Source organism: Carassius auratus, chromosome 27, assembly GCF_003368295.1.
Source record: "Carassius auratus strain Wakin chromosome 27, ASM336829v1, whole genome shotgun sequence".
Classification (NCBI taxonomy): domain Eukaryota; kingdom Metazoa; phylum Chordata; class Actinopteri; order Cypriniformes; family Cyprinidae; genus Carassius; species Carassius auratus.
The window spans coordinates 8,117,345-8,133,861 of record NC_039269.1 but is presented as its reverse complement, the minus strand read 5'-3'; the positions used below and the strand labels follow the sequence as shown (position 1 = coordinate 8,133,861).

The 16,517-nt window shown below is 35.2% G+C and overlaps 1 protein-coding gene across 1 annotated transcript; it reads right to left on the bottom strand.

Annotated features, from left to right (window-relative positions):
• Positions 1–3,578: 3,578 nt before the first annotated feature.
• On the bottom strand, positions 3,579–14,358 carry LOC113046250 (C-type mannose receptor 2-like). The gene is made up of 7 exons (XM_026207193.1): positions 14,241–14,358; positions 14,091–14,141; positions 5,284–5,337; positions 4,911–5,201; positions 4,438–4,815; positions 3,997–4,088; positions 3,579–3,739 (listed from the first exon to the last, which is right to left on the bottom strand). Exons 1-7 carry the CDS (start codon positions 14,356–14,358, stop codon positions 3,629–3,631), a joined length of 1,095 nt encoding a protein of 364 aa, XP_026062978.1. The 3' UTR covers positions 3,579–3,628.
• Between the last annotated feature and the right edge of the window lie 2,159 nt (positions 14,359–16,517).

The following is a 16,517-nucleotide window of genomic DNA, read 5'->3' as shown; positions in this document are numbered from 1 at the left end:
CAAGTGATTTGACACAAAAACAGTTTTATTTTAAATGAATGACTGCAACAATAAATATGTGTGAATATGGGGAGTGTATGAGCATATTGTGTGTTTTTGTGCATGTGTGCCTTTGTGTGTGTGCATGTCTGTACGTGCACATTCATGTGTGTGTTTGTGTGTGTGTGTGTTCTTGTTTTTGTGTCATATCAGGACACAACTCTGTATAATGACATGGGTATGACACAGGTATTACAAGGAGAGGGTGACTTATGAGGACATAACCCATGTCCCCATTTTTAAAAACACTTATAAATCACACAGAAAGAGTTTTTTTGAGAAAGTAAAAATGCACAAAGTTTCCTGTGAGGGTTAGGGTTAGGTGTAGGGTTGGTGAAGGGCCATAGAATATACAGTTTGCACAGTATAAAAACCATTACTCCTATGGGATATCCCCACTTTTTACAAAATGTGTGTGTGTGTGTGTGTGTGTGTTTGTGTGTGTGTGTGAGCAAATTAACAGACGTATGTTTATCCCCACTCCAGATAATGAACAAATGAAATGCATTCTTTACCAGTCACAAGTTCTAGTAATTCTGTAGAATTGTTAAAATCACAAAAATGTTCTTGGTTGTATGTAAGGGGATGGTTGTAACACTTTCAAAACACGTGTTACAACCTACCCCTTCACTGTCACCCAATGTTTAGCAAGCTGTATTAGCATGGTGCTTTGAAATTGGCAGAAGGTTGATACACCATTCTTTACTAGAGAAACTACAGTTTGACCTGATATAACTCATAAAACATTATCTACAACGGTAGAAGTACTAAACAAAATATTATCTTGTTAATTTGTTTTACTTTCTGACCTCAGAATTAGATTTTCTGCTGTAGCTTCAGGAGAGATAGCAACACAGACTGGAAAACCTCCATGTGGGATTGTAAAGGAAGCCTGATGAAACAACCATCCCCTGTCTCCCCTACACAGAAGAACAAGGGACATGCTAATTAAAAATGTAATTGTTTTATTTCCTATTTGGGTTTATTTATTTGCTTTATCTTTTTAAGATTAACTGCCCTCCCCCAAAGCATTGCTACATGACAGTGTTTCTTGACGTAACATCATAACTATTAAACTATATCTTATGATTTTAAATCTGTATATAACCTCAGAACAATCTTAAAGTAAAAAGATGTGCTAAAGCCTGATTTTGTGATGGCTGTGCTTTACAATGAAATTATTATAATCTTAATTCAAGTGCTGAAGGATTTTGAAAGTCAGTATTCAGTGTTGAATATTGCTATAACCCTGCCTGCTTTAAATGTTTCAAAACAGTTGAAAACATTCATTGGAAATTTTGAAAAGTAATCAATTTTAATGAGTTTCATTATTTAATAAAAAAATTGAAATAGTTACACTACTTATTATATCTGAAATCTATTACATTTCCATAGTAACCCTCCTAACCCTCAATTTTTCTAGTGGTCAAAGGATGAAGAGCAGCTAACAAACTACAGCGTTCTGATTTGCCACTGACAGAAGTCAAATATAAGAGATTACTAATTGCAATATGTATTTAGTTAAGTGAGCGATTATTGAACAGAATAAACTGCAATGTGGACAAGACCTTTAGCCGTGTAGTCCAACAAATCCTCTGTCCTTCACAGATGTGTTTATTAGATCTGTTGGTAAATATATTAATGCTTCCACCTACCTAAAAAGTGTACTATCATCTGCAACACTTAATCCATTTTACTAGATTTAAATCTGCATGATTTCAAAGATTTCTCTTTTCTATAAATTGCATTCTAAATTTTAAATGGTACTGAATGGTAAATTTAAGGTGGGAAGAATGCACAATACAGCTAAGCTCATTAATGTAATTACTGACATAAGCCTTAAACATTTAGTAAATTAATTTAACAATTGTTTTTTTTAAATGAATTATACAATATTTTTGTATTTCTAAATAATAGATAGGTCCAACCTTGGTTCTATAAACAGTTCACATTGTAGATGTTTCACTTTATCTGAACTTTCAGGTTATTGGATCCTTTAAGCTAATGAACTGTTGCATTGAATTATTTTTTGATTAGGGAGACATGCAAAATGTTCACTGTTGGGGGGCTTCGTGATGCTCTAAACGATACAATTCAAGCTTTTCTAAATATCATTGTGTGTGTTTTAACATAACACAACAGGAAGTTCTTTCAGTAGGTCTAGGCATTATAAAAATTGCAATTGCAATTGCGTTTGGATTGTCACAATTTTTGCATCTGTGACGAGTGGGGCGGGGCCAAGAGACGTGGGAACGAGGAGTGAGGCCAGGTCTAGTGATTGGAGATGAGCTACATCTGCGACCCACCACCGGTCTCGAGTCCCACGTAGGAGATGGAAGGATATAAAACTGGAGCGACGACCGTGAAGGACGAGAGAGGACCAGGCCTGGGCTTTTCTCGTCCATCATTATCGTCGCTCCAGTTTTATATCCTTCCATCCTCCTACGTCACAGCGTCGACATATGAAAAATGCAAAAAATAAAATATAATAATATTAAAAAATAATAATAATTATAATTACTTTTAAAAATATTCCCGAATATTCTTTCATAATGCAAAAAAGTAAATCAACTACAGAATGGCCTTAAATCTCTTTAAGTTGCTGTTTTACATTAAACATATGAAAAGAGCACTGTATTTTTACAATTCAATATCTGACATAGAAATCTTAAAATAAGACAAAAATGCCCGGGATTATTTTGCCAATGATATCATATTTTACTTATCAACTAAGGGGACATATACACACATAGGCTTGGATATATCTCAAAATGCATATACTAGAACCGAAGTACTGAAAAATCACAGTAAATTTAAACTACATTATTGAAAGATTTTAAAAAGATTAAATAATAATAATAGGAATTGAAGAAAACTGAATTATGATTGTTAAAAGAAAAGTAGCCTCTAATCTTTTAAGAGATATATATATTATACAAATAATAGGCTAGATTTATTAATGTTGTTATATTTACAGTTCCTTTAAATAATAACATTACTTGATATTTTTTTATGCGGTTTCAAGTTTTCCTTTCTCTTTGTAGTGTTACAAGCTGTTGGTACATAAGGAAGATATGTAAATTTGCAAATATTAAAGTTTTAAATCCCAAAGAGATATTCTTTATACAGTTTAAGAGTAAACCACACACTCCTAAAACCTGATCCTTGGAGAGAAGACAATGCCGGCAGTTCTGAATCACAGTCTGTAAGTACATTTACATATGTAAAGGATTTGCCACTGATGATTCAAATGCAAGTTTTTGGCAGTGAGTAGCGCTTGTTGTTTGCCGTCTCTCCAATCACAAATGCAGACATGGTTTTGTTAACGTGGTGTGATGCAACGTGTAAAAACACAGTATAAGTCATTATTATCCATAATTATGTCCCCATTGCAACAAATGACTTTTTATTGTTTTTGTTTTTTCAGACCGATAAGCTTTTTGTAAAAAAAAAAAAAACAAAAAAAAAAAAACTACTTGTTTCAGAAAGGTGGGGCATAGAGGAGAAACAATAATGTACATTATGTGGAAAATAATATTTTTTGAACCTTAAACCACATACATTACAGTTCCCTATTACATTTATCATCTTAATTCACCATATGGTTGTTCTCCTTATGAAACAGCCCTCCATCTTCCCCCTTTCTCAAGCTTATTATGTTGTCAGTGTCCAACATCATGTTCTTCAGCTTTTCACTTATCTGGAAGACCAGTGAGAAAGAATCAAATAAAATCTGACATCATGTCACATATATATGCCTCACATCTGTAGCCCTAAATAACAACACAATTATCAATAATAATGATGATTATGATTATATGAGTGGTGCTTTTTGGGTTTAAGGTAATTTAATACATTTTTCTTCAGTTGTTTCTTTCGAGTGCATATACTGTTCTTGGAAGAGTGTGTTGTTGCACCAGAATGTGACACTAAACGCAGTTTAAGGCAGATACAAACCTCATTCAGAATGGCCGTCTGTAGTGAAGAATCATCCAATGCACATTTTCCCTTACATGTGACTTTCAGTCTCACAATTTGTTTCCTAATGTCTTCAAGACAAATACATGAAGTTATGCTCAACATAGAATATACAACAATAAAGGAAACATATTTAAGTTGTTTGTGATATCTGTTGTAAGAGTAATCTACAAACCATTTTTCTCTCCCCCCTTCTGTTTGTAACTATATATGATTAATTGTAGATGTGTTGGATTAAGGGGAGTGTGAAATTTTGTTTATTTTTCTTCTGTAGTTTATGTATTCACTGTATATTGTGGGTAAGGTAGTGATTGGTTGCTGTATGTACAATATTATATGTATATAGATATTCATACTAAACAGCAGATATCTTATTGTAAGTGTCTATCTTATTCATTTAATTCTGTTGGTGAAACTCACCCCCATGGCAGATAAAAGGCTGCTTGAGATCACAGCTGTATTGAGCCCATCTGCCAGAGTTGTTTCTTGACATCGCAATACAGTCTCCAGATCCTGGATTCAGGAATGGTTGATCTGCTGCCCAGTGTCTGAAGACGCGACTCCATTTATCAGACCATTCCCAAGAGTCAAAGAACAGACCGATCCAGATGTAATATCCAGATAAGAGAATTTTTTTTAGCTGGTCATTTTCTGCAGAGTTGCGGATGGTGGGCAGGTCTGTGTAATGTTGTCTACAGTAGCTCTGAGCATCAGTCCAGTTTTTGTAAGTTTGTATTAGGTATGAAGTATTTCCTATTGAGAAACACAGTTTGAAGCTCTTGTTTCCTAAACTAAAAATTCATAATTTTACAAGAACTCACCCATATAGCATGTAAAATATAATAAAAGGTCACATCGAGCGTCATGCCAAGCCCCGGAATAAGAAGCAGTACAATCTCCTTCTCTATCTGGCTGTCCTGAATCCCAGTTATAATACAGAGAAGTGTTGTTGTCTCCATCAGACCAAACCCAGCGTGTCTGTGTCCCCCTCTTCAGTCCAATCCACACTGATCCACTGTATCCAGCATCCACTATATTTACCAGCCTGTTCACATCATCCATGCTGTCTGCAGTAGCCAGATCAGTGAATCTCTCTCTGCAGTAACTATGAGCCTCCGGCCATGACATTGCTTTATTTACATAGAAGTACGGACGGAAAAGACCAAAGCTGCTTTGGAAGAGCACTGTTAAAATCAACATGATAAACCATCTTTATGTGAACACCTCATCATAAATACAAATACAAATACAAATGAGCACACCAACCTGACAGCAGAAGCAGCACAAAAAGACTCCTGTCCATGACTGTACACACAGATCCTATCGGAGAGATGAGCAAACATAAATCATCTGTGTCACAGTTCTGCAAGAAGGTAATACACATGGCAATCTGCAAATTTATCGTTACTTTAAATACACTACTTCATGTCAACAAATGCACCCCAAATATGGTAGAACCATTTAATTTGTGTTAGTTACGCCGTTTTTGAACAATTTCAGCATTATTTATTGCAAATCTTCAACTTTTAGTTGTTGTAGACATTAGATTTTGCGAAGATTGTCTTTTAAAATCATCATAGTCTAAAACTGGCACAACGTTTCTTTGAAAGTTTCTTTGTTGAATGTAATCTACCCAGATTTGCATAGAATGACCAGTTAATGCTTACCCTGGGAATCAAACCCATGACTTTGTTGTTGTTAGTGACATGATCTACTGAGCGATTTATAGGAATATAAAGTTGCTGTACTATTAATATTGGTGGTTGTTATAATACATTGCTTGCGATGTACAAGGATTTGCAAACTCTTTATTTACTGGAGTACATTTTACAAGCAAATACAATTTTCTTTCTTTTCCTCTTCCAAAATTTCATGTTTTTTTCAGTGTACTACTTCAGTGTTGCTGTTTTTTTTGTACTGTAATTAAATATGAAATTGAGACAGATTCCTTCATATTAGCCTGGAACTAAAGTTATTCAGTGTATAAACTCTGAATCAGAGTCTGTCCCACCTGAATAACCCAAATTATAATTCTCTTAACATTTTAACTTCAGAATGAGCTTCAGAATGAGATGAGGAGGTTCAGTCTGCACTGACTTTTGGCTTCACGCAAGAGGAACCCCCCCCCCCCCCAATCACACACACACAAATGTGTGACTTTTCTGATGACAAGATGTAAATAATAAGATGTGAATTATTTTCATATTCAAATAGCTCATTTTCATTTCTGCATTTCTCATTTCATCACTGGTCAAAGCATCTTGGGTAAAAAAGGTAATCTTGAAAATAACTTGACACTAAAGCTTACCACAAATACTAACACATACAAAATAACAATTCAAACAATCATTTCATTCTTCAAGCCAGGTTTTTTTTATTATAATCTTTTATATATATCAGTCACAAGTACATGATAATATTAGTATTTTTACATCTGATGGTAAAATTATTAAAAGAGTACCTTCTTACATGCACTTGCGCATTTGGATTGATGACAAACTTTTATTCAATAGACATATTGCTACTCTAATTAAGAAGCTCATAGTGAAGCTTGGCTTTTATTTTGAAATAATTCTAATTTTACTTTTAATGCCAAAAAGAAACTTGTAGAAGCTACCTTTCTAGCTGTGCTTGATTATGGTGATATATTATACATGCATGCGGCTTCCTCTATATTAATGAAACTTGATTCAGTATAACATGCTTCATAACATTTTATTACAAATGCAAAATCCTTTAGTCATCATTGCATTTTATATGAGATGAGTTGGACATCACTAGCTAAGAGAACAGCACTGGTAAGTTTTTTTTTTTATCTAAGCAATGTTAGGTGAACTTCCAGCTTATCTTTATACTCTTCTTTGTCTTTGTTCTGGCAATTTCCAGCTACGCTCTTCCAAGTGTTTGCTTTTTAACGTCTATTGGTGATTTTAAAGGCATCATAAAGAGAGTGGTATTGGAAGCTTGTGATTGTTTTTGTTAAGAGGATATATTTAAATATTGTTGATGTATTTTCAAATAGTCTTATTGTATGGCTGCTACCTTGGACATGCCTCTCTTGAAAAAGAGATTTTAAAAGTTCTTGGTTAAATAAAGGTAAATAAAATAACCTTCCTTGGCAAAAGCAGGAGCATCACATATTACTATTATTATTGACACTGACAGTATTATTGACGGTGACACTGAAGACTGAAGTAATGACTGCTTAATTCAGATTTTACATCACGGTAATAAATTACATTTTTAAATGTATTAAAATAGAAAATATTTATTTTAAATTGCATGAATATTTCACAATATTACTGTTTTTATTGTATTCTGTATTGAGTAATGCAGTCTTGGTGGGCATTAGAGACCAAAAAAATAAATAATCTTAAATATTTCAAACTTTTAAATCAATTAAAAGACATCATGCTGATTCAGATGATACCAGATATGTGATATAAAATCCATTACCATTATCTTGAATTAAATTATGTTTAGACATGAAACTCAGATTTCTTACCTCAGATATTTTTCCTTTTAAATCCTTTATATTATAACAGAGATACTCACAACTCCTACTGTCACCTCAGCAGGGTTATAGACATCTACAGAAGTGATGTTGCAATACTATATAGTTATTTCAGGTAACCCCGCCCCTAAATAGTAAGCAAAACAAAACAAACTATCTACGGCCACTTTACATGTTCGTCTCAGTCCTTGGCTACAGCAGAACAAGCTGCATTGTGGACCAGAACTTTAGCCATTTAGTTTAACAAATCTCCTGAGACTTGCCCAGTGGCTGACTGACCATCTGTACATTCTGGAGAAGTCCAGAAATGGCGTTGTCCTGGCATTTAATCCTACAGGTCAGATTTTCCTACCAAGGTTTATTGTGCATGCGTACATCAATATTGCATCCTTTTTCAGATTAAGTGACATTGACTGCCGAAGAAAAGGGGTGCTAATGCAATCTATTTTTGCCTATATGAAACCGAAACTGACGCAAAGGAGAGTGGGCTCGTGATGGCAAGCAAAAGATGTGAAGAAAAATGTGGTTGGGTTACCTTTGCCTGCCAATCTCACTATATGCACCATGTAGTCTATAGCACTTCAGTAAAGTCCCAGGTCCAAGCGTCCACTGCTATTTATCACTCTGCATTGTCTGGCATGAATTTTCCATTCATTCATAAAGAGACAGCAGCGATTCTATGAAGGGTTACATTTGGTTTACATACGGTTTCAGATTTCTAGGTTTATGTTTTTTATTTTCATATACATTTTGCATTCTGTTCTTTATATGTAGATTTCATGTATTTTAGTTCATACAATAACAAATTTATTTCAATCTTCTCTTTGAAAAAAAAAAAATAGAAACCATCACATAGTTTTTCATGGATTTACTGCACTGTAAAAAATTTCTTGTTGTTTTTACAAAAACTTTTTGGCAGCTGTGGTTGCCAGAATAATTTTGTAAAAATACAGAAAACTGTAAACACATTTACGTCAAAAACTGTTAATTTTACAATATAAAGCTGTAATTTACAAACAAGAAAATGTGAATATAAACCAGTAAATTCAACAACACACAGAATTAAATCTGTTTTGTACCTTGAAAATACTGACAACCACCATAATAATAAAGATGGTACTGTATAAGAGAAAGCCACATGAAGTATCAAAGCTCATCACAAGTAGCTTCACCACAAGCAGAAGTATATATTAACATATAGAAGGTGCACATTTATGGAAACACAAAACACCATCATGGTAACACACGTGATACTTAAATAATGCAAAAAACTTTCATTAAGCAACAGAAGATGTAACATAAAGCTCAAATGTACATAACTGATAACAAGAACTATTTAAAAACATGATTATTTAAACAAAATACTTTCAAACGTGGAGTGTCACGCAGGGAATTCTGGGAATATCAGTTTACAGTTTTAGACTGTAAATTATACATTGATTTGTTCTTTTTTTACTTCTAAAAGCTGTATAATTAACAGAATTTTACTGTAAACTTACATTAAATGCTTTGTTAGATCTTTTACAGTTTTTCCCTGTATATAGTACGGGAACTTACTGTTAACCTATTATCAGTTTTTTTCCGTAGCGTTTTTACAAAATTTTACAGTTAAAATTACACTTATTTTTTACAGTGTGGTATAATGAAACATTTATTGGTTTTAATGGATTAACTGTAATGGATTTAACTGTAATGGTGCCTGGTGGTCTCTACTAGTGATGCGTGGGTCTCATAGAGTGCAGGTAAATAAATTGCCACTTTATTTGCGGGGTGGGTTGGGGCGGGTCATTACAAACAAAATGTAAAAATCCATATATGTTGTAGTGTTGGGCGATATGGTCATTTTTCAAATCAGATCAGATCGACGGCACACAATATTATCATGCATGGGTCTTATTTTTTCTTGTCATAGCATAGGTATTTAGTGTTTTAAACCGCACACGTGCAGGATAGAGAGCCTATGGAATCACCAATAATAAAAAAAAAATACTTTCAAACATACTGATAAACTAACCATTATAAAAATACAATTTAAAACAGCTAGTTCATATATAGTCAGACGCAACTGTCATATCGCTCGTCCTGTGACATCAGTCATACAGCGCTCCAGACCGAGCGCCCCATGACAATCTAAACACACTGCCACAGAAACAGGAATGAGATGCATTCTAACATAACTGTAGCATTAAACTCAGTTAGTGAGGGCTTGTTTAAAATATTGCATATACAAGAACACCCCTAGAAATTCTTATGAGTAAAATAACTATATGAGTAAAATAACTATAAAGTATATTCCCAGTCATATTCACAATTTTGAGCACTCCAGCATTATTATAAACATGAAATTATCCAGCTATTGCTACAAATTAGAAAGGGACTTGAGCTAGAGCAGTGAAAATTCCCATTTCCAACATTAGGGCAATAATTAAGAATTTCCACGCAACAGAAAATGTTACGAAACTGCCTGGAAGAGGACGTGTGTCTATATCGTCCTAATGCATGGTGAGGAGGTCAGTTTGAGTGGCTAAAGACTCTCTAAGGATCACAGCTGGAGAATTGCAGAAAATAGTTGAGTCTCGGGCTCAAAAAACCTTAAAAAAATTGTCAAACAACACCTATAACCCCACATGTTGTTTAGGGTTACAAGAACAATTCTCCTAGCTCATCCAAAAACAAACTAAAGCATATTCATTTATCAGACACCACTGGAACTTTAAATGGGAATGGCTTCTATGGACAAATGAAACTAAAAAATGAGCTGTTTAGCAGCAAATACTCAAGATGGGTTTGGTGAACACAGAGATAAATGTAACCCATGTGTACAATGAAATATACTGCTCTATTATTGATGTTGTGGGCCTATATTTCTGCTGGAGGTCCTGGACATCTTGTTTAGATACATGGCATATTTGATTATATCAAATACCAACATATAAAAAATAAAAAAGTAACTGACTCTGTTAGAAATCTTATAATGGACCATGTTTGGATCTTCCAACCGTACAATAATCCAAACACAAACCTCAAAAACAACACAGAAATGGGTCACTGGGCACAAAACCAAGCTTCTGCTATAGCCATGCAGTCCTCTGACCTGAACCATATGGATAATGAGAGGAGTGAACTGAAGAAGAGAATCACCAACATGGAGCAGGAAATCTAAAGGGTCTGGAGTGATTCTGGATGAAGGAATGGTCTCTGATCTCTTGTCAGGTGTTCTATAACCTCATCATGCATTATAGGAGAAAATGTAGAGCTGTTAAACTGGCAAATGGAGATTTAAAAAATAATTCAATAAAAGGGTGTCCTTAATTGTGGCCAATGTTTATTAGAGAAAAACATTTATTTCATAATGATATTTCCCCCCATTTTAAATTCTTATTATTCAATGAAAGGTTAATTTTTTTTGTTGCATTTTTTAAAATAAAATATCAAAAGGCTTAACAATGCAGATTAATTTTCACAGCTTTGATCATATTTACCAAGGGTGTCCATATTGCCTCAAAGTTCTTAATTATTTTAGCTATTTTTACTCAAATTAGGGTTTTGCAAGCCATAATGAGTACTCAATTAATTATTTTTAATTCATGCTTGTCGCCAGAGGGCGCCCTCATGCAGAAACTCCACAAGTGAGACTCACTGATGAAGTTCCAGGAAATTCAGCTTTCGCTGTAGATGTAGCTGAATAACATTCAGATATGCTGAGTCCCAATTCGCATACTATCTGTCCTAAATAGTATGCGAAACTAGATTTAGTACGTACCAAATCGCAGTATGTTGAAAAGAATAATCCAAAGATACCCGGATGGTCTACTGTTTCTGGTTAGAATTCAAAGTGCAGATCAATGCACACTCTAAGTGCTAATATTGCCCACAACCCATTGCGTACGGGAGGGAGGAGCTTTGCGATGGCTTTGCGGTGATGTAAACATGGCAGCCGGGTGTAGCAGCGGAGATGCGCCCTCAGCTTTTAAGTATAAGAATTCAAATGTTTAACCCTAATTAAAGTTATATTTTATTTCGTTACACACATTGCACATGAATGTCAGAACCAGCCGCCTCACAAATGACCTGCGTTTGGTTCTACGACGACGCAGCCCTGCTTCTTCACTCCTCAACTTGGTAGAAGAACAAATTGTAAAATGTATTGTGAAAAAAATGATGAGAAAACCTAAAAAAAAAGTACATACTTTTAGGTCGTAGTATAAGTAGGCGAATTGGGACTCAGCAATAGACATTTTGCTGATGAAACTTAAACTGAAAATATGTTGATAATAAACAATTACTGCGACAATATATGCTTTTATCTCTGCTCTTCAGACCATTGCGCGTATTTTAATGAGAATACAGTTTAAAATGCAATCCTAATGCAAATTTATTCTGCTGTTGTATTACCATGTGGACTCTGATTGGACGGTGGAGAGGTACTCATGTTTATGTAATTATCTGTTTCAATCAAGATATCTCCAAATGCATTCTTACTAGATCTTAAAGGTGTGGGGGGGGGGGGGTGAAATGCTTGTTTTCACTCAATATCCTGTTAATCTTGAGTACCTATAGAGTAGTACTGCATCCTTCATAACTCCAAAAAGTCTTTAGTTTTATTATATAAGAGAAAGATAGTCTGTACCGATTTTTCCCAGAAAAACACGACCGGCTGGAGGCGTGACTTGTGGGCGGAGCTAAAGAATCACGAGCGCCAGTAGGCTTTTGCGTTGAGAGCATGTGGAAGCTGTGACATTACCGTGAGGGAAAAACCATCATCCAAAACAAGCCATGGCTTACAGTCAGATTCAGACGTTTATTTATTATCCAGAATCAGATCCCGAGGCTGAAACTGAACGAGAGCAACAGCAGCAACGACTCGCTCCGAGCGGGGCTCGAACCCGGGTCTCCGGCATGGGAGGGGATGCACTAACAAGGAGGCAGAGATATTTGAAGGAGTTTTACTCACCGCCTGCGGTTCCAACACATGATCGTGACCCTTTTTCGTTGGGATTGCATCATCCTTAATAAACGATACGCAAATCCGTCGTCAAACTGGGCTTTGTTTGTAAAACAAGCATCTTCGAAATGCAGGGAACAAACAAAAACACTTGCACAACTCCGTTGATGCTCTGTAAAAATAAACTCCATCCACTGGTCCCTTAATGCTGTTTTTTTTTGGTAATCTGTGCAGGGTTGTCTTGCCCTGGCGACCAAAAACATACTTCTTTCGTGACTTTTCACGACGCTCTCGCTCTGATCAGCGAATCGCTCTGATCAGTGAAATGTCTGTTCTCAGCCTCGCTATACGGGAGCGTGCGCTCTTCCGGCAGAAGTGCCCTAGGACCCATATAAGGAAATTCCGCTCCATCTAACGTCACACAGAGCCATACTCGAAAAAAACTTTCAGAAACTTGTGACAAACCGGAAGGAGTATTTTGGGAACAAAAATACTCCTTCAAACGTACAACTTAATTTTTGAAACTTTGTCCATGTTTAGCATGGGAATCCAACTCTTTAACAGTGTAAAAAAACTCAGTATGCATGAAATAGCATTTCACCCCCCCTTTAATGAGGTTGAAGATATCTCCAAACGAACAGGGACTCTGAGTTATTCTGTTTTTGATATCATCTTTTTATTATTTTTAATTAAACTAGTAATTATTGCAATAGTAGTATCTATTTAAATATTACTAGTAAGTATTCATTAGATACTAGTACTTATTTTTTTTAGATACTGGTACTTATTAATTAGATACTAGTTCTTATTCTTTAGACACTAGTACCGTTTTTAATCACTATTAGTAACTATTCTTATCTTACTAGTCAGATCTACTTTTTTACTCGTCTTATGTTATGACTAGTCCAAATGGCTACAGAAGAGTTCAACAAAAAAATTACTAGTAAAATAAAAAATCATACTAGTAACATTTAGAATAAGTACTAGTATTTAATAAATGTTTACTAGTATCTATTAAATAAGTACTAGTATCTATTTAATAGGTACTAGTATCTAATGAATGAGAACTAGTTTTTAGTAAATAAGCACTAGTACCTAATGAATAAGTACTAGTATCTAATAAATAAGTACTAGAATCTAAAAAATAAGTACTAGTATCTAAAAATAAGTACTAGTATCTAATTGATAAGTACTAGTATCTGATAATAAATACTAGTATCTAATGAATAAGTACTAGTTTCTATTTAATAGGTACTAGTATCTAATGAATGAGTACTAGTATCTAAAAAAATACATACTAGTACCTAAGGAGTAACTACTAGTACATAAAAATTAAGTACTAGTCACTAGTGCAATACATACTAGTCAAAACTCAATAGTTGATATTTTAGTGATGGATAGAAGTCAATAGCAAAAATGTTAAAGGGGGGATGAAATGCTATTTAATGTATACTGAGATTTTTTTATACTGTTAAAGAGTTGGATTCCCATGCTAAACATGGACAAAGTTTCAAAAATTAAGTTGTACGTGAACCAGAGGCCACCACAGAGGTGTGTGTGGAGCTGCAATCCTGGAATGCGCAATGTTGGGTTCCAGAATTTTTTTTTGGGTACCTCCGAGGCGAGCACTGCCACTTCGTGAAGGCCAGAAGTGAGCCTCGCCACCTTGCAGGGATCATAAGCAGGCTCCACTTATGAGTATGCTCCCCAACTGGGTGGGGTTGGTGAGTGGGCACCGCTACCTCAGGGGCTTTGCGAGCACACCACACCACTGGGGGTTGATGACACCAGTGTGGGTTCCTGCACGCTGTGTATCAGCCTGCGACACTCCAGGAATGGGCTTGAGGTACTGGATGCAGTAAATTAGAAGAACAAGGGACATGCTTGTTCAGTAATTGTTTTATTTTTCTATTTGGGTTTATTTATGTGCTTTGTCTCCCCCCCCCCAAGGCATTGCTACATGACAGTGTTTCTTGTTGTAGCAAGGATCTGATTTCAAAAACATCATCATAACTATTAAACTATATCTTATGATTTTAAATCTGTATATAACCTCAGAACAATCTTAAAGTAAAAAGATGTGCTAAAGCATGATTTTGTGATGGCTGTGTTTTACAATGAAATTATTATAATCTTAATTCAAGTGATGAAGGATTTTGAAAGTCAGTATTCAGTGTTGAATATTGCTATAACCCTGCCTGCTTTAAATGTTTCAAAACAGTTAAAAACATTCATTGGAAATTTTGAAAAGTAATCAATTGTAAAGAGTTTCATTATTTAATAAAGAAATGATAATAGTTACACTACTTATTATATCTGTAATCTATTACATTTCCAAAGTAACCGTCCCAACACTGTTAATAGTAAAGATAGGCTGGACTAATTACTATACTAATTGATTTGGAACTTTGGAACCCTTTGGTCCCACTTTGTCAAAAAAAAAAAATAATTATCTTGTGGCCTCAAGATACTAACTCTTGGCCTCAAGATACTAACTCGTGGCCTCAAGATACTAACTCGTGGCCTCAAGATAGTAATTTGTGGCCTCAAGATACTAACTCGTGGCCTCAAGATACTAACTCGTGGCCTCAAGATAAGTACAGTAACTCGTGGCCTCAAGATACTATCTCGTGGCCTCAAGATACTAACTCTTGGCCTCAAGATACTAATTTGTGGCCTCAAGATACTAACTCGTGGCCTCAAGATAAGTACAGTAACTCGTGGCCTCAAGATACTATCTCGTGGCCTCAAGATACTAACTCTTGGCCTCAAGATACTAACTCGTGGCCTCAAGATAAGTACAGTAACTCGTGGCCTCAAGATACTATCTCGTGGCCTCAAGATACTAACTCTTGGCCTCAAGATACTAACTAGCGGCCTCAAGATAAGTACAGTAACTCTTGGCCTCAAGATACTATCTCGTGGCCTCAAGATACTAACTAGCGGCTCAAGATACTAACTCTTGGCCTCAAGATAAGTAACTCTTGGCCTCAAGATAAGTAATTCTTGGCCTCAAGATACTATTGACAAAGTGGGACCATAGGGGCTCCGTAGTCAAAGGATGAGTGTTCCGATTTGCCACTGATAGAAGTAAAATATAAGAGATTACTAATTGCAATATGTGATTTAGTCTAAGTGACCGATTATTGAACAGAATAAACTCCAATGTGGACAAGACCTTTAGCCGTTTAGTCCAACAAATCCTCTGCCCTTCACAGATGTGTTTATTAGATCTGTTGGTAAATATGTTACTGCTTCAACCTGCCAAAAAATTTCACTACTATCTGCAACACTTGACCCATTTTACTCGATTTAAATCTGCATGATTTCAAAGATTTCCCTTTTCTATAAATTGCATTCTAATTTTAAATGGTATTAAATGGTAAATTTAAGGTGTCAAGAATGCACAATACAGCTAAGCTCATTAATGTTTGTTTTTGTGAAAAGTGGGGACATCGCATAGGCATAATGGTTTGTTATACTGTACAAACTGTACAACTGTATTCTATGGCCCTACACCAACCCTACACCTAACCCTAATCCTCACAGGAAACTTTGTGCATTTTTACTTTCTCAAAAAAACTAATTCTGTATGATTTATAAGTTGAAAAATACATTACAGTTGCCTATTACATTCATCATCTTAATTCACCATATGATTCTTGTCCTAATGAAACATCTCTCCATCTTCCCACTTTCTCCAGCTTATTTTGCTGTCACTCTCCAACATCATGTTCTTCAGCTTTTCACTTATCTGGAAGACCACCAAGAAAGAATCAAATAAAACCTGACATCATGTCACATATATATGTCTCACATCTGTAGCCCTAAATAACAACACAATTATCAATAATAATGATGATTATAATTATATGAGTGGTGCTTTTTGGGTTTAAGGTAATTTAATAATTTTTTCTTCAGTCGTTTCTTTGAGTGCATATACTGTTCTTGGCAGAGTGTGTTGTTGCACCAGAATGTGACACTAAACACAAGGCAGATACAAACCTCATTCAGAATGGCCATCTGTAGTGAAGGATCATT